The sequence below is a fragment of the Sorex araneus genome, chromosome 6, assembly GCF_027595985.1.
Source record: "Sorex araneus isolate mSorAra2 chromosome 6, mSorAra2.pri, whole genome shotgun sequence".
NCBI lineage: Eukaryota > Metazoa > Chordata > Mammalia > Eulipotyphla > Soricidae > Sorex > Sorex araneus.
Genome location: NC_073307.1, coordinates 15,306,715 through 15,328,276, shown reverse-complemented (window position 1 = coordinate 15,328,276; position 21,562 = coordinate 15,306,715). Strand labels below are relative to the sequence as shown.

General features: G+C 48.1%; 1 protein-coding gene across 2 annotated transcripts in view; it reads left to right on the top strand.

Annotated features, from left to right (window-relative positions):
- Positions 1 to 4,632, top strand: part of RBM27 (RNA binding motif protein 27) — a 60,715-nt gene extending 56,083 nt beyond the window's left edge. For both annotated transcript variants that reach the window (XM_004611088.2, XM_055142555.1), the window contains exon 21: positions 1,364 to 4,632. In XM_004611088.2, the coding sequence (XP_004611145.2) occupies positions 1,364 to 1,447 (84 nt within the window). In that variant the 3' untranslated portion in view covers positions 1,448 to 4,632. The remainder of the gene's footprint in view (positions 1 to 1,363) is intronic.
- Positions 4,633 to 21,562: the final 16,930 nt, after the last annotated feature.

Sequence of the window (21,562 nt, the reverse complement as noted above, 5' to 3'; positions counted from 1 at the left end):
TCAGTGTCTGTAGTTTTGGCTTTCAAAGCCTGTGTGGCATATTAAGAGTCTCTGACCTTTCAGGTCATTCTGTATAACAAAGAAATTCTCCCTATTTGAATAAGAAAGTTACTTAAAAATGTTTATTGATGCACTTTTCTACATGTAGACAGTCTTAATATTTGCTGTGGGGGTGATGCTTTGGGGTTATGGGGGGGTCTCAGGATCGCCCCTGGCCTGGTTCAGAGGCGTGTTTGTTGGTGGGAGCCATGTGCAGGGCAAGCGCCCGCCCACTGTACCATCGCGCCGGTCCCCAGGTGTGAGTTTTTACATAATATTTGAGAATATGTTTCATACAGGAATTAGTCTGTTACCCAAAATAATTGGATAGTAAAGGAAACGCTTTAAGAGTGTAATCATTTTTGCTCTCTTTGGTTTAATAGAATCAAATTAAATGTTCTTGAAATTTTATTTTACAGATTTTTTTGTTTGTTTAATGCTCAGGGGAGGGGAGTCTCTTGCAGGATGGGCATGAGAATGGGCTCAGCCATGCGGAAGACAGAGGACAAAGGACTCCCGACTGCACTGAGGAATTAACTCCAGTGCTCAAGAACCATATGGGATGCCGGGTTGGGATGCCGGGGATCAAACCCAGGTCTGGTCTGCCGCGTGCAGAGCAGTGGCCCTGCTCACTGTGGTATCTCTCCAGCACTATTCACAGATCATTTTTATTTTCCCGAACAAACACTCATATGTTGCTTATTTTCCTGATGATACTGGCTTGGACATCTGTTAAAAATACCAAAGTTAGTAATATATAATATGTACATATACACACTATGTTTATATAGATACTATGTGTGTATATATGTATATTTAGGTATATTTTTAAATTTTTTGTTTGATTTTGACTACAGCAAATGGTACTCAGGGCTCACTCCTGGCTCCGCAGTCAGGTTTCACTCCACTCCTGGTGCGTCCTTGGGTGCCCACCTGCTGTGCCATCAGTCTGGCCAATATACACAATATATGCGTGTATTGCCAACTATCCTTAAAATATTTTGGTTTTGGCCTTGAGCGATATAGGGGCTGGAGAGATAGTACAGTGGGGAAGGCATTTGCCTCGCATGCGGCTGTCTCTGGTTCCATCTCCAGCATCCCATATGGTTCCCTGAGCACTCCCAGAAATAATTCCTGAGCACCGTGCCAGGAGTACCCCTGAGCATCTAATGGCACGTGTGACCCAAAAAACAATAGAACAGAAAGAAACTGTATATATCCAGCCTGAACTCTGTATGACTAGTCCATTTGTTTGTTCTTCAGCTAAAAAGTATTTTCCTTAGTCTCATAATCCACTAAACAGATTTTACTCTCTTTTCTTCAGGAAACAGAAACCTCAGATTTGTTTTTGCATGATGACGATGATGAAGATGAAGATGAATATGAATCTCGTTCGTGGCGAAGATGAAATCTGTTGCGAGCTGTGTATACTTTTTAGGAATATTGTTTAAAAGAACAACTTTTTACAATTATTTAAAGACGTCAATGAGCCAAAAAATTTTTTTATTTTTCTTTTCAACACAGTAGGTGTAAAGCCGGCAAGTTTGCTATTTAAACACATCTCATAACTGTTCATGATATTAAAGCACCAAAGGCCTAGTGACTTTGACACGGCTGTGAAGACCCACAGGAGTGACTTGGAGAATCTCTAGAGCCTTACTTTCCACACCACCTGTTTTGTTGCTATTGGTGTTGGATTATGATGTAAATGACAGGGTGTTCAGAAATTTTATTTTGGATTATATTCTGCTGATAAAATTTCATTAAATGTCAAAACCGCTTGGAATCTCTTAACTCTCAGCTATTGCGGATGGGTCGTCAGACAGTAGGAGATATTTGTGATGCAAATACCTTTTGCTTTCAAGAGTTGTCTTGGAAGGAAAGAAAATTTATCTGAAGTTTTTCACTTTGGAGGAGCCCAATCTATGTTCATGCTAAAATTGGCAGGGGTTTTATGTACAGTAGTACCATGTTAGTGTGTGTTCTTAAACGCGGTAAGGCAGTGGTAGCTAGCTACGAAATTCCTGTGCTCATCATAGGAACTGTCCTGGATTCTGCTGCTGATCCTTGCTTTTTGGTACTGTGACATTGGTTCTCCTAGGTCTTTTTCTTAACATTCTCAGAATGTAAAAGGTTTTCACTGTTGCCCTTTCCTCGTCCTTGTTTTCTTTTTCCTGCCTTTTTTTTTTTTTAATTAATGATCCTCATTTGCCCATTATTGAGATAAGTGATTCTTTTAGGCCACCAAAATTCAGTCCCTAATAAAAAGCTTAAACCAGCACCTTGATAAGTAAGTGATGTTTTGATGAGAAGAATAATGAAAGGATTTACGGAGGAGAGTCACCAGCCTTTTTTTTTCCTTCTTTTTTTTTAAGTTTCAGTTGAGTTACACTAACACAAAAGGCTTTACGAAAAGTGTCTGGAATTCCTAAATTCAAGCCCTGATGGTGTGGTGACTGGGGGCAGGGTGGGGTGGGCTAGGGGGTGGGCTGCTAGGAATAAATGGGAGTCATACTTGACTTTGATCAGATGAACTTATATTTTCATAATTTTGTAGCTTGTTGTTGCTATCCATGAACATACACATCCTTCCGTAGACGACTTCCTTCACTGTGTGCATTTTTACTGTACACTGTATAGAGTATCTGTTAAGTAAGATATATATGTAAAGTTATGTCCTTGTGTTCTGAATGTGAGATGGAAAAGCAGAGGAGCAGCACGACACTGTATTGACCCCGGGAAATAAAAAGATTCGTGTATATAGGATGTCACTTTCTTGGGGAGAACGCACAGCTGTCTTTTTATATGTGTGTGGTGTGAAACTTGGAAACTTCCTGTTGGCTTCAGAGGGTTCTTTGTGATCACTATATCAAGGATTTTGTTCTTCAGGTAAATACTGTTTTTCGAAACAGGAACTCTTCCCTGAGAAAACTTTAAACCCGTCAGGACCTTAGAAAGTCCAGTCCCTGGTTCTGATTGTTTTTTTCCCCCCTTCTGCGTAGTTTCCTGGAGTGGTGTGTCAAACCAGGATTATCTTTAAGTTGATGTAATTTTGCTTTCATAAATAATAAGGACTTCCTATTTCTAGGTTAGTATATATATTTTTTATAACACTGAAGCTAAAATTAAACTCACAGAGAAAGGAAAGCGCTACATGGGGTACCGAGAATAAGCAATCTTGCTCCTTCTTCCTCCTCCGTCATCTCTGATGAAATTTTCTTGATGTCTGTGGCTCAGTCAGTATATATTTTGAAAGATTCATTGTGGTGAATATTTTGAGTCCTGACAGTTTAAACGTGATAGAGGGAACAAAGGATTTATATATTTTTTGTACAAAGTTCTTTCTTAAATTGTATAATTTTGTAAATAATTTGTTTGGTTTTTTTGTGTACTAAAACTACCAGCGTATAGATTTCAATAAGAATTGTTGTATTTTTGTATTTGGAAACTGAAAATTACAGTAAATTAATGGAGCTGTAAGAAAATTTTCAGTAGACAGTTCAACAGAATGAGATTCCTTTTCATATGATTTTTTAGCCTCAAAATTGACAACTTACTATGCTCTCAGTACAGATAGACTTGAGGACTTACTTGACTTTTTAGTTATTGGGGGACGGGAGATCGAAAAGTGAAAATAGATACATACTTTGAAGTAAGCTTTGAGACCCTTTGCATAAAACTTAGTTTTCCATACATCTTAAATAGAACTAAAATACCTTTGAGATGCCCTTTAAAAGAATTCTCAAACATTTGATACTGAATTCAAAATACGGATTAAAGATAATATTATAAAATTTAAGTTAAGGTTAACGTAGAGTAATTTGAGTATATATACAAACAAAGATATTTCCCCATCCCCTTCCCCCACCCCTTTTGGGTTTTCTTTTTACCCCCACCCTTAAATCCTCAAGTGTTAGAATTTTTCTCTCGAAAAAGTGACTAACTTAACGTTACTTGTTTTCTTGGCATCTTTATTTACAGAGATAACGTTTAGCGTCTGAGGGAAATTGTGTTCTTTTTAATATGTATGACATCTAAGTGGCTGATGAGCAGTGACCATCTCCAATCCGGTCCAGTCAGCCTGGTTTACTAGAGAAGTCTGCCCGAGGTCCAGCAGGTAACCCCAGGGAACACAGGGTTCCCCTCAATTTCTTCACAGCATAACTTTGGGTACATGTCGTCACTAGTGAAGACGATAAAAATCGGAAAGTTTGTCTTGTTAGGGTCAAAAGGTCCATTGTTGATGGTTTATCATTTCAAAAAGAAGAAAAAAAAATCATGTGAAAAGGAATAGTGGTTCCTCTCGATGTATAGTATGCCTGTATTATAGTTTTTACAAAATTGTGAACTTGTGTAATAGTATAATAGGAGATATTGTTGAATTTCTAACTGTTTATACATTTAAATTCATATATGTAATGTTTGTTTTATCGATTACAATCTGAATTTCTAAGAAGCATGTTGACTTTTGCAATAAAGATGCAATATGGAATGGTTCACAATTGGAAAAGAAAAAGAAAAAGAAAAAAGATAAAAGTATTATGAATTCAAAACAATTCGGAAAATTTATGAACCATTCCAAAAATTTAACAATCACCAAAAGAGCTGTAATTCTGGCTTGTTCTGGAAAGAAAGAAGATGCGTGTGTGTTTGCTTGATGAGAGCGAGTGACAGGTGTGTGTGTGGTTTACGTGGGGGTCGTGCACATGGAGAACGTCACTGGGTTTGAATCTGGGGGCTGGAGTCACCGACCACCCAGGAGAGGAACTTCCTCAGCATAGTCTTGACGGCAGAAAGAAGGGTCCTGAACACATGTGGCTTCTAAGCAGTTTTTTACAACCTTATTTTCTTTGCTCGTGGATGGCGCCTGGCACCTCAGATATAAATAAAGCACAAATAGTTGCCATGGAAGCAGTCCTTACATTTTCAGGACTTGTCTTTTCTGGCCAACGAGGCTGTTGAAGGAGGTGGAGTGGCTGACCCCGGTGCATGACCTGCCCTGAGGGAGAGGCTGATATGACTCAGAGCACGTGCCCGGGGACAGTGGTCAGTCATCCCAGACGTGATTTGGACCTGGCTATGAACATTCCCAAGGCTACCCGCCACCCCGGGCACAGTGACCGAGTGCGTCCAGCAGGGTGCGTTTTCACCACCTTGGACTTCTTCACTTAAGAGCAGTTAATGTTATCTTGAGGTTACCCAGTAGACTTGCCAGCAATTGAAAGGACATTTTTGTTTAATGAAAGGAGAAAAACATGGAAATGGTGATGAGTATTGTAAGGAGTAACAGGAGGTCATTTGGCACATCGGGACGGGGTAGGGTGAGTATGGGAAGGCACTCACGGGGCTCCTGCTTTCTCGTGTGAAGATATAAACATGATTATAAAGTACCCCTCCACATGATTACACGTTGTCCAAGAAGTCACTGTCACTGTCACGTCATCCTGTTGCTCATCGATTTGCTCGAGCAGGCACCAGTAACGTCTCCATTGTGAGACTTGTTACTGTTTTTTGGCATATCGAATACGCCACGGGGAGCTTGCCAGGCTCTGCCGTGGGGCGAGATACTCTGAGTAGCTTGCCGGGCTCTCCGAGAGGGGCGGAGGAATCAAATGTCCAAGAAGTATTCTTTTTAAGTCTTCCCTTATGTATATAGGAAAGTGAATACTTAAGAATGAAGGTAAATGTAGTTTCTTCTCAAATCTGAATTAGGTAAATGGTATTGTTGAATAGGTCATTTATCTTAGGTATTTTATGATAAGCAATTCTGGGGTTTGGGGGAGAGAATATAGTTCTGAGCACAGATAGATAGATAGATAGATAGATAGATAGATAGATAGATAGATAGATAGACAAACTATATTTCCTGTGCTTAATAGTATCAAGTTAAATGTTTTACTCAATAGGTGGTCCCATTAATAAAAAGGCTTTGTGTGATATTTTTACTGATTGGAGATTCTTGGGGGGCGGGGGGGCATACCTGGTGATGCTCAGGACTAACTCCTGGCTCTGGGTTTAGGGATCACTCCTGGTAGGGTTCGGGGAACCATATGCAGTGTCAGGGATGGAACCTGGATCAGCCACATGCCCCTATCCGCTGTACCATCCCTCCAGCCCCTGATTCAAGATGTAAATCATTGTAAAAGCAAGGGTAGATTTTGAATCGAACCCAGTGAATAGTCTGGATCTAATTAGGAGTTTTTTAAAAATTTTAAAAATAACTTTAATTAAAGAATAGTGATTTACAAAGTCATTGATAGTTGAGTTTTAGCACATATGTTAACACCAATCCCACCACCAGTATCAACTTCCCTCCACCAGTGTTCTGGATTCCATCCCCACCCCCATCTGATTAGGTTTTAGTGACTCAGGAGTTTGTATGGTGACAGCTGGGATGGTTTTAAGTAATTCACGTTTGCTTTATACAAATGGAGCAGTATTAATTTTCATGACGAACCTGTTCATCTTGTGTCACTTTTGGTCTCTATTTCCTAATAAGGGGCTACAGCGAACACTGGACAAAAAACAATACTCAGAAAAGCTCTTGACCAACAGATTGTCTGAAGACATGCTTTTGTGTGTCTTACAAATTACCTTCATTTGGGGCTGGAGTGATAGCACAGCGGGTAGGGCGTTTGTTTGCCTTGCACTCGGCCGACCCGGGTTCAAATCCCAGCATCCCATATGGTCCCCTGAGCACCGCCAGGGGTGATTCCTGAGTGCATGAGCCGGGAGTAACTCCTGTGCATTGCTGGGTGTGAGCCAAAAAGCAAAAAAATTTTAAAAAATCACCCTCATTTGTGCTGAAATGATTTTATTGCCAAGTACTCTCTCCCACCAGATCATCCTCAATGTCACCTCTTTGCTATTTGATCTGTCGACCTTGGCTGAGCAGAACCATCCCGGCACTCCCGGGAAATAATGTAGGTGACTTCAGATCAGCGTCTTTTTTGATGACATGGTTAAAATCTGCTCTTTGTATTACGCAAACAAGTTTTGTACTTTTTAATATTTGGGTGGTTGTGCTGATTAGGTCATTAAAATAATGCAGTGGTACTTTTTTTTTCTTTTGCATCTGTTACCTTTTGTGAAAAGCAGGGAGCAAGGGGAGAAAACCCTAATCAAGTCTCAAGTTCGTTTTCCCTGGAGGTGTCTATTTCCTATAAGACACTCCCTAAAGTTCTAATAATGATAATAACAGTCCACTAGTTCTTAAGAAAGTACTTAGGGTTGGGGTACTAGTTTAGTACTTGACTGTTCAAAATGTTACACTCTTTATTCCATTCTTCGTTGGGGAATAGACTAAGAAATATTTTGGCATGTGGCAACTCCACGCCCCTCATCCCCTAGAAAAAGTTTTGATCTTGCTATTACTCAGCCGTGTTTCTGTTGGTTCCTCAAGGCTAGCTTGGTTGTTTAAAAAGAATTTATGAAAGAATATCTGGTGTGTGCGCTTTGTGAGAGAGAGAGAGAGAGTGTGTGTGTGTGTGTGTGTGTGTGTGTGTGTGAGAGAGAGAGAGAGAGAGCCGTGCTACAAGGCTGCTTACACCTTGGAGCCTGGGGGTCACTCTGCGATGGCCGTGTTTCCCAGGCCAGCCCCCGACGCGAATGCCTTCAGAGCTTTCTAACGTCTTTGTGAATCCCTCTCTGCTTACCCTCCGCCATGATTGTGAGATTGGATTGGGGAGAGGGGGAGCCTGGTTCCAGGGCTTGCCTGGAGCACATCTGGCACTGCCAAGTGGTGAGGGGAGGCTTGTGGTGCTTCGGGTGAAACGGAGGACGCAGGACCTCAGTATGCCACGCTCTGCCGCTTGAGCCACGGCCCTGCCACACTTCAAGTTGGGTAAGAATCTCCTAACTTTGGCTTCTTGGTCAGACTTCAGGGATTGAGGTGGTGCAAAGGTCCAGTTTGAGTCTTTAAACAAAACGCTAGTTAGAATCGTGCTTGTGAACAAACATCCGTTTCTGCATGAATGGTTGGATCCTTATCTAAACGACCCTCCTGACAGGAAGATTTTTGCTTGGTTTGGGGTCACACCTGGCTGTGTTCAGGGTCTACTTCTGGCTCTGCACTCGAGTCACTCCTGCCAGGGGCTGGGGGGGTATTTGTAGTGCTGGGCATTGAACCCAGGTCGGCTGAACTCTCAAACCCCAAAGAGTTTTGTTTTTGTATTTTAAATAAAGGATTCAAGGTTTTTCATTCTTCTTTCTTTTATTTTATTTATGTATTTTAAATATTTAGAACCTGTAGGGGGCTCCAGAAGGCAAAATTTAGTCAGTCTCCCAGCTGTGTGGCTGAATCTTTTTACCCTCCAGCGCATAGTGAAAGCATCTTTTGCATGTTCACTCAGCATCTACACGCAGCTCCCCTCAATGACCAAAAGTGTACAGAGAGTTGGGGCTGGAGCAATAGCACAGCAGGGAGGGCGTTTGCCTTGCACGCAGCCGACCCGGGTTCGATTCCCAGCATCCCATATGGTCCCCTGAGCACCGCCAGGGGTAATTCCTGAGTGCAGAGCCAGTAGTGACCCCTGTGTATCGCCGGGTGTGACCCAAAAACCAAGAAGAAAAAAAAAAGTTTACAGAGATTCACGTCCCCTTCTCAATATGCACCTGCCTGTTTTTCTCTATCGGAAAATCGCTTGCTGAGGACCAGGCGCTGGCTTGGCCCGTGGGAGCTCCGTGCCCACCCCGATCCCCAGAGTCTCAGTCTCGTCAAGACGATTCGACTTTCCAAATTGCAGTTTGGAGAACCAATGGGATCGTAGCTCTGAGTCGCTCTTCCTTGCTGTGACTGCCGGTACTCCTTTCGGTGTGGGCCCGTGCCAGGTAGCGCTGAGGCGGTGCTCCCCACTCCATGCTCGCTCGTGGCTCCATGCAGTGCCATCAATCAGTCCCAGGCTCCTGTATAAAAGCATGGCTCCAGCCTGTGGAACTGTCACCCCAACTTCTCAGTAGCGTTGTGGACCTAAAATGATAAAGAAGTTCTTTCTTTTTTTTAAAAAAAACATATTTATTGATTGGCTCTTTGGTCACACCTGGCGATGCTGAGGGGCGTCTCCTGGCTCTGCACTCAGGAATTTACTCCTGGCAGTGCTCTGGGGACCATATGGGGTGCCGGGGATCGAACCTGGGTCAGCTGTGTGTAAGGCAGACACCCTCCCCACTGTTCTATCATGCTGGGCCCTGTATGTTTTTTCTTGAAAAAGTAGTACACACTTGATGAACAGTCTAAAATTGACCTTTAAGCTGAAATTAAGGATAGAGATGATGTATGCTTCCGTATCTTTCTTGACTACCTGGGGGTCCTGAGCATGAAGGCATTTTTAGAGTGAAAATTTTGTGCAGACGTTTAGATACTCGCCTTAAGTGCAGCTGCCCCTCGTGTGATTCCCAGCACTGTATACGGGGCCCCGAGCATCTCCAGGGAAGACCCCGGAACCCGAGCCAAGAGCAAGCCTGAGCCCCTTACCACCCTCCCCCCATACTGGTTGTACTCAGAGCTCCTCCCAGCGTAGTGCTCTTGGAGGACCCCGCAGTGCTGGCAGCTGCGCCCAGGGCTCCTGCGGGAAAGGAGAAGCACGGCAGCCGTCCTCGGAGCATCTCCCCGGCCCCCTTTGCACTTGGAAACAAAACTGGGCCGTGCTGAAGTGTCTGCAGCTCTCTGGGCTTTGTGGGTTTCCTTTTTCTCTACAGACCAAACAGGTACTGTTGTTTTATTTTTATTTATTTATTTTTACTTTTTTTTTTTTTTTTTTTGCTTTTTGGGTCACACCCGGCAATGCACAGGGGTTACTCCTGGTTCCACACTCAGGAATTACTTTACTCCTGGCGGTGCTCAGGGGACCATATGGGATGCTGGGATTTGAACCCGGGTCTGCCTCGTGCAAGGCAAACGCCCTACCCGCTGTGCTATTGCTCCAGCCCCGGTACTGTTATTTTAAACTGATTTTTTTTTTCTTTTTGGGTCGCACCCGGAGATGCTCAGGGGTTATTCCTGGCTCTGCACTCAGGAATCACGCCTGGAGGTGCTCAGGGTACGATTTGGGATGCCGGGGGTCGAACCCGGGTTGGCCATGTGCAAGGCAAAAGCCCTACCCACTGTACTATGACTCCAGCCCCCCTCTTTTTTTTTAAAAAAAAAAAAGTGAAATTTTAACCCCTGCAGAATTTTTTTCTTTTTTTTTTAGGTAGGGGCCCACTCAGTAGTGCTCAGGTACTAGCCTTGGCTTGGTGCTCAGGGTTCATTCTCGAGGGTGTTGTGGGCCAGTGCGTCAATGGGAAACCAGTGGGATTGGCTTGCTAGGTTGTCTGCGATCAGACCTGGGCTTTAGAATGCAAAGCAGGTGTCTGGCTTCACCTGCCTGTGAAATCCAGGCAATTACAGCTAATGTGTGTCAATCAATAATTATTTGGCTTTGAATTTGATTTTTTACTTTTTTTTTCTTTGGCTTTTTGGGTCACACCCAGCAATGCACAGGGGTCACTCCTGGCTCTGCACTCAGGAATTACTCCTGCCGGTGCTTACGGGACCATATGGGATGCTGGAAATCGAACCCAGGTCGGTCGCGTGCAAGGCAAACATCCTACCTGCTGTGCTATTGCTCCAGCCCCGTGAATTTGATTTTATCTAGAGTTTAGCAACAAGTGTTACGAATAAACCGAGTTTGGGACTGGAGAACTCAATGGTCAGCGCACACTTGTGCGAGGCGAGGAAAGATACAATTTAGTTTTTTGGTTTTTGGGTCACCCCGGCAGTGCTCAGGGCCTTCTCTTCACTCTGCACTCGGGTCACTCCTGGCAGCCTCAGGTCCATTTGTGTGCGGGGATCGAACACTGGTCAGCTGTGTGCAAAGCAAGTGACCTGTCCACTGTGTATCTGTCACCGCAGCATCCCCCCCGAGTGACCCCGAGCGTTGCTGGGTTGTGACTTAAAAAGACCAAAACCCAAACAAATTAACAGCCCCCCTCAAAAAAACCCTGTTTATCTTTTTTTTTTTCTCTCTTTTTGGGTCACACCTGGCAATGCACAGGGGTCACTCCTAGCTCTGCACTCAGGAATTACTCCTGGCGGTGCTCAGGGGACCATATGGGATGCTGGGAATTGAACCTGGGTTGGCCGCGTGCAAAGCAAATGCCCTACCCGCTGTGCTATTGCTCCAGCCCCCTATCTTTTTTTTGCTTTTCTGGGTCAGACCCAGCGATGCTCAGGGTTACTCCTGGCTCATGCACTCAGGAGTTACTCCTGGCGCTGCTCAGGGGACCATATGGGATGCCGGAGATCGAACTCATGTCGGCCCCATGAAAGGCGCCAAACTCCCTCTTTGCTGTGCTGTCACCGCTCTGGCCCCAAACCCTGTTTGTCTTTGAGAAAATTATATATGTTCCACCAGCTGACACTGAATTGAGTCATTTTTAAGCTTTCTTCTCGGGCCCAGAGAGAATCAGGGTCACGGCATAGCCTTGTGCGCGGCCAACCCTGGTTTGAATCTCCATCACCACGTGGGCCCCTGAGCCGGGACAATCTGAGTGTGGCCCAGAGAGGACGCCAGAACCAAGCCAGGCCACATTCTTGTATGGGTTTATAACAGGAGAGGCTGATAACCACCCGCCCCCCCCCCATGTAAGGAGTGACCTAGTCCTACCACCTTTTTTTTTTTTTCCTTTTTGGGTCACACCCGGCGATGCACAGGGGTTACTCCTGGCTCTGCACTCTGGAATTACCCTTGGCGGTGCTCAGGGGACCATATGGGATGCTGGGATTCGAACCCGGGACGGCCGCGTGGAAGGCAAACGCCCTACCCGCTGTGCTATTCCTCCAGCCCCCCTACCACCTTTTTATGGTGGGTGGGGCCAGGGCAGCCTCCTGTATACAAATCAGGCACTGCAGCCCTGGGAGCTGCCTCCCCCAGCACCTTTGCTGCTTTATCTTGGTTAAGGTGTGAGTGTGAGTGTGTGTTTGGGTGGGGGTGGGGGGCAAATAGCACAGCGGGGAGGGCGTTTGCCTTGCACACGGCTGACTCAGGTTGGATCCCCAGCATCCCATACGGTCCCCAAAGCACCGCCAGGAGTGATTCCCTAGTGCAGAGCCAGGAGCAACCCCTGAGCATTGCTGGGTGGGACCGAAAAAGGAAAAAAAAATTTTTTTCATTGTGTGGAACCCGGGTGTGGCTCCACGGAGCTCTTGCCTCGCATGTGTGGGGTCCCGAGTTTAATCTCTGACAATGCAGGGGGAGGGGGAGGGGGAGGGGGAATAATATGTGTCATTTCTGTGTTTACATATCAGAGTTTTCCCAGATTGTAAAGTGTCAAGCAAAAAATGGGAAAAGGGCTGGAGTGATAGCATAGCGGGTAGGGAGTTTGCCTTGCACGCGGCCGACCCGGGTTCGATTCCCAGCATCCCATATGGTCCCCTGAGCACTGCCAGGAGTAATTCCTGAGTGCATGAGCCAGGAGTGACCCCTGTGCATCGCCGGGTGTGACCCAAAAAGCAAAAAACAAAACGAAAAATGGGAACACGGCAGCCAGAAATGTTGCCCTCCTCAGGCCCCCTCAGGCTGAAATCTAAAATTTTAAGACACTACACGGACCTGTCAGTGTTCCTGGCTGGCCCCCGTCCCTTCCTTCAGGGGCTCTTGCAGCAGTGCAGCCCGCCTTGCCTGTCGCACAGAGTCTCCTTTTCAGTCCCCACCTGAGTGCCCGGCCGGCTGGCCCGCCACGGGCGGCCCGGTCACCGCCCTGCCTTGTGTCCTTGCAGCCGCCCCTCGGGAAGGGACCTGCCTCGGTGCAGCTCCGAAACAGCTTTGAAGAGACCGAAACAGCTTTTAGCTCCCTCGAGGCCTCACTGTCTGCAGTGGTGGGACCGGGGTTTGAACCCAGGTCTGCCTCCAGACTTTTCACCTCCATGCACTCCTGTTTCCAGTAAAGTGGCTGTTGCAAGGATCGGAATGTCACCGGCCTTTTCCCCGAGTGTCTGTCAAACCCCTTCCTCTCCGGCTCCACCGTCTCCTCTCCATCTGTGCTGGAACCGGCTCCCCGGGGAACTCGTATTTTTTCGGTCACATATTGGAAGCCCTAGAAAGCCGAGTTTATTTATGTTAATTTGCGGGGAAACGTTTTTAAAGTAATTTTTCTGTGACCTCCATAAACTGTAACCAGCCAATTTCATCCCCTTCACGATCATTTGGCTATATCATAACCTATGTTTATTTTATTTTCAATTTTATCTTAAATATTTTTCCGGTGGCAAACTGAATTATGATAATCTTGCAGTCTTCCTACCTTGCTCCTTTGTGTTTTTCAATATTTCTGGTGCTTCCCTCCTTTTAACCTTGGCATTACAAAAATCATGTTGTACATAAATAAGTTTACATGCTTTAATTTAATGATGTTTTCATATAGTACTCTGGGTTTTCTAGGCAGAAAGTGCTGAGAATAGCAGTGTTCCTTTATAGCTTATGTATATGCCATAGATTTTTTTTTAAAGGAATATATTCTCAGTAAATGAAATTGATGTTTATGTCATTGTTCTTTTTATAAAGTTATTGGATTTTTTTTAAAATTTCAGATATCTTATTTTTAATAATGTCATTATCAATCCTTGTGGATTTCCAACTTTTGCTATTTTGGCAGCTCTGAAGTGGTTCTTAGCTACGAGTGGCATGGAAATAATCGTCATCTGCAAATTAGAAAAGGAAGAGAAGATGGCGCGGTCTTGGGGGAGAAAGGCCTTTGTATTCTCGGACCGCCGTGAGAAGACGAGGCCTGGGTTCAGACACACACTCCCACCCATGGGTGCTCCTGGCTCCCAGAAAAAGTGTTTCTTCTTGACCAATTTAGTAGTGTTTGGAAATGGGTCCGGCACAGTCACTGTCTAAATGAAAGAGCTGAGCCAAAAGAGAATCTTTGTAATTTTTTCCTGGTGTGTTTTCTGAAGAGTGTTTTCCCCTATGATAAAATTGGATAATGTCATTTAAAATACACTGGGGTCAGGGAGAGAACCTGGGATTGAAGTGTGGTCGGCTGCCGGCAAAGCTGTCTTTCACTAACCCGGTGCTGTCTCTGGCCTCAGAGCTCAGTTCCCATGGCGAGCTTCTTGTGTTCCCAGCAGTTGGGGGGGAATTATGAGTTGTAGGCCCCTTCCCGTGTCTCAGAAATATGAGAGAGAGGAGGGAGAGAGGAGAGGGGAGAGAGAGAGAGAGAGAGGGGGGGGGGAGGGGGAGGGGAGGGGAGGGGAGGGCAGAGGAGAGGAGAGGAGAGGGCAGAGGAGAGGGGAGAGGAGAGAGACAGAGGAGAGGAGAGGAGAGGGCAGAGGAGAGGGGAGAGGAGAGAGACAGAGGAGAGGAGAGGAGAGAGAGAGAGACAGAGAGAGAAAGAAAGAGAGAGAGAAACGAAGTGGTATTCAGATGTGGCCAGGAGACATGTCATAGCATGTTTGCCTGTTTCGGAACCCGAGGATTGCCTGTTTTCCCCCTGAGGTGGAGCCATTTTCACATCAAGTCTGTGGAAACAGCGTGGGAGAGCGGGTGCCAGTAGGTGAGAACAAGATGCGTTTGGGTTGTCTCCACGCCTCGTGGTCTTTGACATCCTCTCCAGAAATACTGTGTCTGTGTCGGTGCCATGGATTGGGAGGGAGGTTCTGTCACAAAGGTGGAATGCTCCACAGGGCTGTCGGGGGGAGGATTTGAAGACCCGGAAGAGGCAATGCAGGTTGCCTTTCACTTGAGTCTTTTTCATCCTTTTTCACCACAGCCAGTTTTAATGGGGTAAGATGAAATGAAAAAAGGGAATATTGAAGGTCCCTCCCTCCCTCTCTTCCTCCCTTCCTCCCTTCCTCCCTTCCTTCCTTCCTTCCTTCCTTCCTTCCTTCCTTCCTTCCTTCCTTCCTTCCTTCCTTCCTTCCTTCCTTCCTCCCTCCCTCTCTCCCTCCCTCCCTCCCTCCCTCCCTTCCTTCCTTCCTTCCTTCCTTCCTTCCTTCCTTCCTTCCTTCCTTCCTTCCTTCCTTCCTTCCTTCCTTCCTTCCTTCCTTCCTTCCTCCCTCCCTTCCCCCCTTCCTCCCTCCCTCCCTCCCTCCCTTCCTCCCTTCCTTCCTCCCTCCCTCCCTTCCTCCCTCCCTCCCTCCATGTGGGAAGGGCTTACTCCTAGCCCTAGTGCTCCCTGGGGATCATACTTGGTGCTGGGGGTGTGCAAGATGGCAGGGCTCCTGCACTATGTCTCCAGCTCCAGAAAATTTAAAAAAAAAAATGCTGTTGTGGGATCCAGGGAGAAAGTTCAGGGCAAAAAGTCCCTGCACTGCCCTGGTGCCTCCACTTCTGTCAAGTGTCAGCCCCAGGGACTTGGGTGTCGGCCCTCTGAGGCGCATGAGCCCTGCCAGGAGTGTCTGAGCACTGCAACCGAGAAAGGAGTCGTTCCAGGGGCCTTAGACCCACGTGGCGGGCACCGTGAAGCGTTCCTTCCTTAGCGCGTTCTGTTGTGACCATTGGTGCAGATGTCTCGATCCTTGCAAAAGGAAGATGAAAACGTAAATGCTCAGATTGAAAACATTTTATCTGGGGCCGGAGCGATAGCATAGCGGGTAGGGCGTTTGCCTTGCATGCGGCTGACCCGGGTTCGATTCCCGGCATCCCATATGGTCCCCCAAGCACCGCGAGCAGTAATTCCTGAGTGCAGAGCCAGGAATAACCCCTGTGCATCGCTGGGTGTGACCCAAAAAGCAAAACAAAAAAAAAAAACAAAAAAACCATTTTATCTGAAAATGATGACAGCTTCCTTATGCTTGCCCCCCCCCGCCTCCCCCCCATTCTCTCTCTCTGGAGGGGAGGCTCCCAAGTGATGCTCAGGGCGCCCATTGGCGACTTCCTTAGGCGACTGGGCTGGTAGTTGAGTGGTGCCGAGTCTCTGGGCTGCCCCAGGGCTGCGCCTGGCAGTGCTCAGGAGAACCCGATGGTGCCGGACTAGACCTGAGGCACGAGTCTAGTCTAGAGACACCCACTGCTGTATCTCTCTGCTCCCATCTTCGTTTTTAATTTGGGGCCACACCTGGCATAGAAGCATCGTGGACCAGGACCTGGCCCCCGCCCTCTAGGCTGGCTCCTGAGCCCACCACACCCCCAGGGGCACTTTCTCCTTTGACACTGTCCTGCTGTTTCTCTCGTACACTTCCTCAAGACAGCACCTGTTCCTGAGACAGCAAGGCGGGGACAAGAGAAGGATCCCAGGACAAAGGGATTCCCTGTGGGGAGAAAGGAGCCTGCCCGTTGTGGGCCCTGCCGCTTTGTGCCCTCTGCTTCCTTTGAGCCGGCCCCTTTGTTGGCAGCTTCGTTCTTCCTTCTAGCGAGGGTGATTAACTTAATGTCACCACCTAGGAGCCAGAGGCTAAGTTGCCCTTACAATTTAAAATCAAACCAGAGTAGCAGGTGTGAAGTGTCTGACAATAGCTGTATCTGGGTGCGATCAGGAACTCGGTGAATGGGGCCTTTGCTCCCGTATGAATGTGGACACCTGTGGCTTCTGTCCCACTGGACTTGAACCACAATGAGCCCTTCTTTATTATTATTATTATTTTGAGGGGCCACACCCAGCAGTGCCCAGGGCTTACTCTTGGCTCTGTGCTTAGGGAGTCACCCTGGCTACACTTTGGGGACCGTATGGGGTGCCGGGGTGGGCGGGATGCCTGAGAGACAAGTATCCTAGCAGCTCGCTGTCCTGTTGCTCCAGCCGTCACTGATGGGGCCTTCATAAGGCTCTTCGTGGCCTTCTGGTGCAACCTGTGGGCACAGATGGACTGAGCGTTGGGGACCGTCAGCCAGATGCAGTTGCTGCTGTCGCTGGCCTTGGCAGTGGTGCCAAGAGGCCTGGTCCCGTGGGCTCGGGCCCTGGCCTGGCCGTGCCTGTGGGTCAGACCCAAGCCGGGCTATGCTGCTCGCCTCCTCGGGTCCTCAGCGCGAGCTCCTGCGGTGACATCTTGGATTTGTGCTCACACACACCTGGCTGTGTGCCAGAGACCCCCCCAACACACACACGTGCGTGCACACACATGCACATTCACACATGGACGTACGCACACACACACACACACACACACACACACACACACACACACTTCCCCACCAGGAGATGAGACAGCAGAGTCTCTGGGACCCCACATGGCATATGACAATGGCTTCGGGAATCAGACTCAAGGCCTGCCCCTGCAAGGCGGGTGACTTTAGCTACTGCGCCATCCCCGGGGTCCCCAACTTAAGAGGCTTTTAAGAAAATGCCTTTTATTGCACGTCAGGGAGCCTGGCGACAGCGGCGCTAATGTTCAGAGTTTGGGTGTCCGAAGCGCCCAAGACCCTCCCCCACTGTCCCCTGACACTCTCACTTACTTGTTCCTCCCCCGCTTCCTGGTAGCCTCGTTTTGTAATTCAAGGCCAAGGGGTTGTCACTGTTTGCTTGCTTCGCTCAGGGCTTGCTCCCAGCTCTGTGCTCGCAGACCACTCTTGGCACCGCTCGGGGAGCGTATGGGAGGCCAGAAGTCAGGCCCGGGTTGGCCGCTGGCAAGACAAGCCCCCAGCCCGCTGTTCTATCCCTCTGGCCCCGAAGTTGTATTTTTCTTTTTCTGTTTTGGGGCCACGCTTAGTGGTGCCAAGGACTTACCCCTGACTTTGTGCTCAGGGGTCACTCTGGTTAGGGCGTGGGTGACTGTTTGTGACGCTGGGGATCAAACCTGGGGCGGCTTCGTGCAACGCAAGCTCTCTACCCATTGTGCTTTCTCTCCGGCCCCCTCTTACTTGCCTCCTGCAGTGTCAGGATCAAAAGTGTCACCGTCCTGTTAGCTTCCGGAGTAGAATACAGGATGTGACGGGCACTGGGCACTGGGCACCCACCCGCCCGTCCCAGACCCAGGTTTGTGGGTGCTGCTGTTTTTCCCCATAGACGTTGATTTAGCCGTATCAGCTCAGGCTTTGGGGGGACCTTCTCAAGTAGTGCTCAGTGGGCCCAGGGGCCGTTCCCAGCATCTCTCAGCCAACCAGCTGGGCTGGGCAGTTCTTACTCAAGCCCAGTGATGCCATGTTGCTCTGACTGCAGTGCTCAGGGTGACAAGGTGCATTACAGGGCCCATGTGGTGTGAAGGCTGAACACACGGTCTCCAGTATGCAGCATAAATGCTCTGCTGTAGGCCTGCACCTCTGGCCCTTAACACATTTTTTTGGGGGGGGGCATAGGGACCCAGGAGCTACTCCTGGCGGTGCATGCCGAGTGTTGGGGTCCAGCTTAGACCCCGCCTGCGACACCTGTGATCCACCCCCTTAAGCTATCTCTCCAGCCCCATAACTCAGGTTTTTATCAGAACAAACGTGTTTGCTACGATGGGGCTGGTGACACTGGAAAGAAAGATTCTGGATTCACTGTTTTAGTTCCTTCCTTGCGCCTACTAATGGGTTTGTTATTGTCACGTATTCTGCACATCGGGCTGAAATGCTGAATGTTTCTTGTTAAAAGTTATAGTCTCCAGGGGGCTGGAGCGATAGCACAGCAGGTAGGGCGTTTGCCTTGCACTCGGCCGACCTGGGTTCGATTCCCAGCATCCCATATGGTCCCCTGAGCACCGCCAGGGGTAATTCCTGAATTCAGAGCCAGGAATAAGCTCTGTGCATCGCCGGGTGTGACCCAAAAAGAAAAAAAAGTTATAGTCTCCAGGGGCTGGAGCGATGGTACAGTGGGGAGGGCGCTTGCCTCGCACACAGCTGGCCCAGGGTTTGATCCCCAGAATCCCATTTGGTCCCCTGAGCATCGCCAGGGCTAATTCCTGAGTGCGGAGCTTGGAGTAACCCCTGAGCATTACTGGTGTGGCCCCCAAACAAAACCAAACTAGGTTACAGTCTCTGCCTTCTGGGGGTAAGGGGGGGAACACCTGGTGATTCCTGGCTTTGAGTTCAGGAGTGACCCCTGGTGGTGGCCCCAGGACCATATGTGGTTTGGGGGATCACAGTGGGGTTGGATGGGGTGAGACAGAGCCTTAACCCTGTACCATCTCTCCAGCTCTCTAGTCTCCGTCAAAGTCAAAACACCAAGCGATGCATGCGGAGAGGTAGAGCGGCAGGGTGCTTGCCTTGCGTGCCGGTTTGATCTCTGGCACTGCAAATGGTCCCATGTGGCCCATGGTCAAAATCGCACAAAACCAGGAGTAAGCCCTGAGCACAGCCAGGATTGGCCCAAAGCTGAAATAAAAACCAATTAACCAAAACAATCAAACACAAGAACCTACCCAAGCAGAAGTTTTTGTAGATATGTTAAAAAAAAAAAATCAAAGTCTAGAAATTGTTATCTCTCGTACCTTTGTAGACAAAGGTACCTGACATGTATGACGTATGGCCTGAAACACAGAAGTATTACAGTTGGGCTCATCAGCAACACCTTTCTCTCCTCACTTTTGCCCCCATGTGGGTATAAAAAGGCAAGAAATCATAGAGAGTTGTGTGTATGTGTGTGTGTGTGTGTGTGTGTGTGTGTGTGTGTACCTCTCGGAGAGCCCAGCAAGCTACTGAGAATATCCTGCCCGCACGGGCAGAGCCTGGCAAGCTCGCCGTGGCGTGTTCGATATGCCAAAAACAGTAACGATAGGTCTCATTCCCGTGACCCTGAAAGAGCCTCCAATCGTTGGGAAAGACGAGTAAGGAGAGGCTGGTAAAATCTCAGGGCTGGGAGGAATAGAGACCTTACTGAGTGCATGAGCCAGGAGTAACCACTATGCATCGCCAAGTGTGACCTCCCCCCACTACCCTCTCCCCTTGCAGCCGCTGAAATAAAAGAAATGTGTGCAGAGGGAAAGGGAAAGGTAGGCGTGCCGGAGAGAGCTGTTCCCCCACCCAAGTGCTCGTGAGAGTGGCTGCTGGGCACTGAGGAGTCAGACGGTTCCTGCTGCACGGCTCTGCGTGTTTCCTCACACCCAGGAGAGCCCCGGAAGGTTTGGGGGCCTGCTTGGGGGTGGTTTCTTTTTTTTTTTTGCTTTTTGGGTCACACCTGGCGATGCACAAGGGTCACTCCTGGCTCTGCACTCAGGAATTACCCCTGGCGGTGCTCAGGGGACCATATGGGATGCTGGGAATCGAACCCGGGTCGGCCGCGTGCAAGGCAAACGCCCTACCCGCTGTGCTATCACTCCAGCCCCTTGGGGGTGGTTTCTGTCACTGCGGCCAGTGGCAGCTCACTTGGCCTCGCCCCTGCAGATTCTCCCCACTTCTGTCGCACCAGCCCATGTGCTCCCTCTGGAGAGCTTGGCTCTGGGGAACATACTCTCCTCCACCTCCCCTCCCCTCCCCTCCCCTCCTCTCCTCTCCTCTCCTCTCCTCTCCTCTTCTCCTTGCAGTATTTCTATTTCAACTTCTGACTGGCCCAGGCATCATAGAAGCTGAGAGTGTGTTCTGGCACTGGTGACATTCAGGGCCGATGTCTCTGGGCTCTCAGTGTCCCTCCCGTGACACTCTCCCTTGTGTCCCCCCAGCACACCAGGAGTGATTCCTGAGCACAGAACCGGAGTCAGCCCTGAGCGTCGCTGGATATGCCTTACCCACCCCCACCAGATAGAGAGTAGGAATCTCATTCATAATATTTTCTTTTCTTTTCCTTTCTCTCTTTCTTTCTTTCTTTCTTTCTTTCTTTCTTTCTTTCTTTCTTTCTTTCTTTCTTTCTTTCTTTCTTTCTTTCTTTCTTTCTTTCTTTCTTTCATTTTTTTGGTGGCTTTTTGGGTCACACCCAGCAATGCTCAGGGGTTACTCCTGGCTCTGCACTCAGGAATGACTCCTGGCAGTGCTCGGATGACCATATGGGATGTTGAAGATCAAACCTGGGTCAGCCGCATGCAAGGCAAACACCCTACCTGCTGTCCTGTTGCTCTGGCCCTCTATTTCATTTTGAACATTAGTCTTTAGTCTCATACATCCAGGTCTAATTATTACTTCTAAATATTAGTGTGGAGCGATAGCACAGCGGGTAGGGCATTTGCCTTGCATGCAGCCGACCTGGGTTTGATTCCTTTAAACGATTCCTCTCTCTCGGAGAGCCTGGCAAGCTACCGAGAGTATCCCGCCCGCATGGCAGAGTCTGGCAAGCTACCCGTGGCGTACTCGATACGTCAAAAACAGTAACAACAAGTCTCACAATGGAGACGTTACTGGTGCCCGCTCGAGCAAATCGATGAACACTGTACAGTGCTAAATATTAGTGTGTGGGGGTGGGGGATTGGGGGATGGTGGTGGGGAAATGGGGGACATTGGTGGTGGGAAATGTGCGCTGGTGGAGGGGTGGGTGCTGGATCATTGTATGACTGAAACCCAATTATGAACAGCTTTGTAATGGTCTAGCTCACGAATATCGAATTTAAAGAATTTTTTAAAAAAAGTAGTGTAGAGTTCATGCCCAACTCAATCAGCTTAATCAATGGCTGAATAAATAGCGTACTCCTACATTAAAAAATAATTATAAGTGTGCTAGTTAAATATTTACACATTCCCCCCCACGCCCCTCCCCCCCACGCACA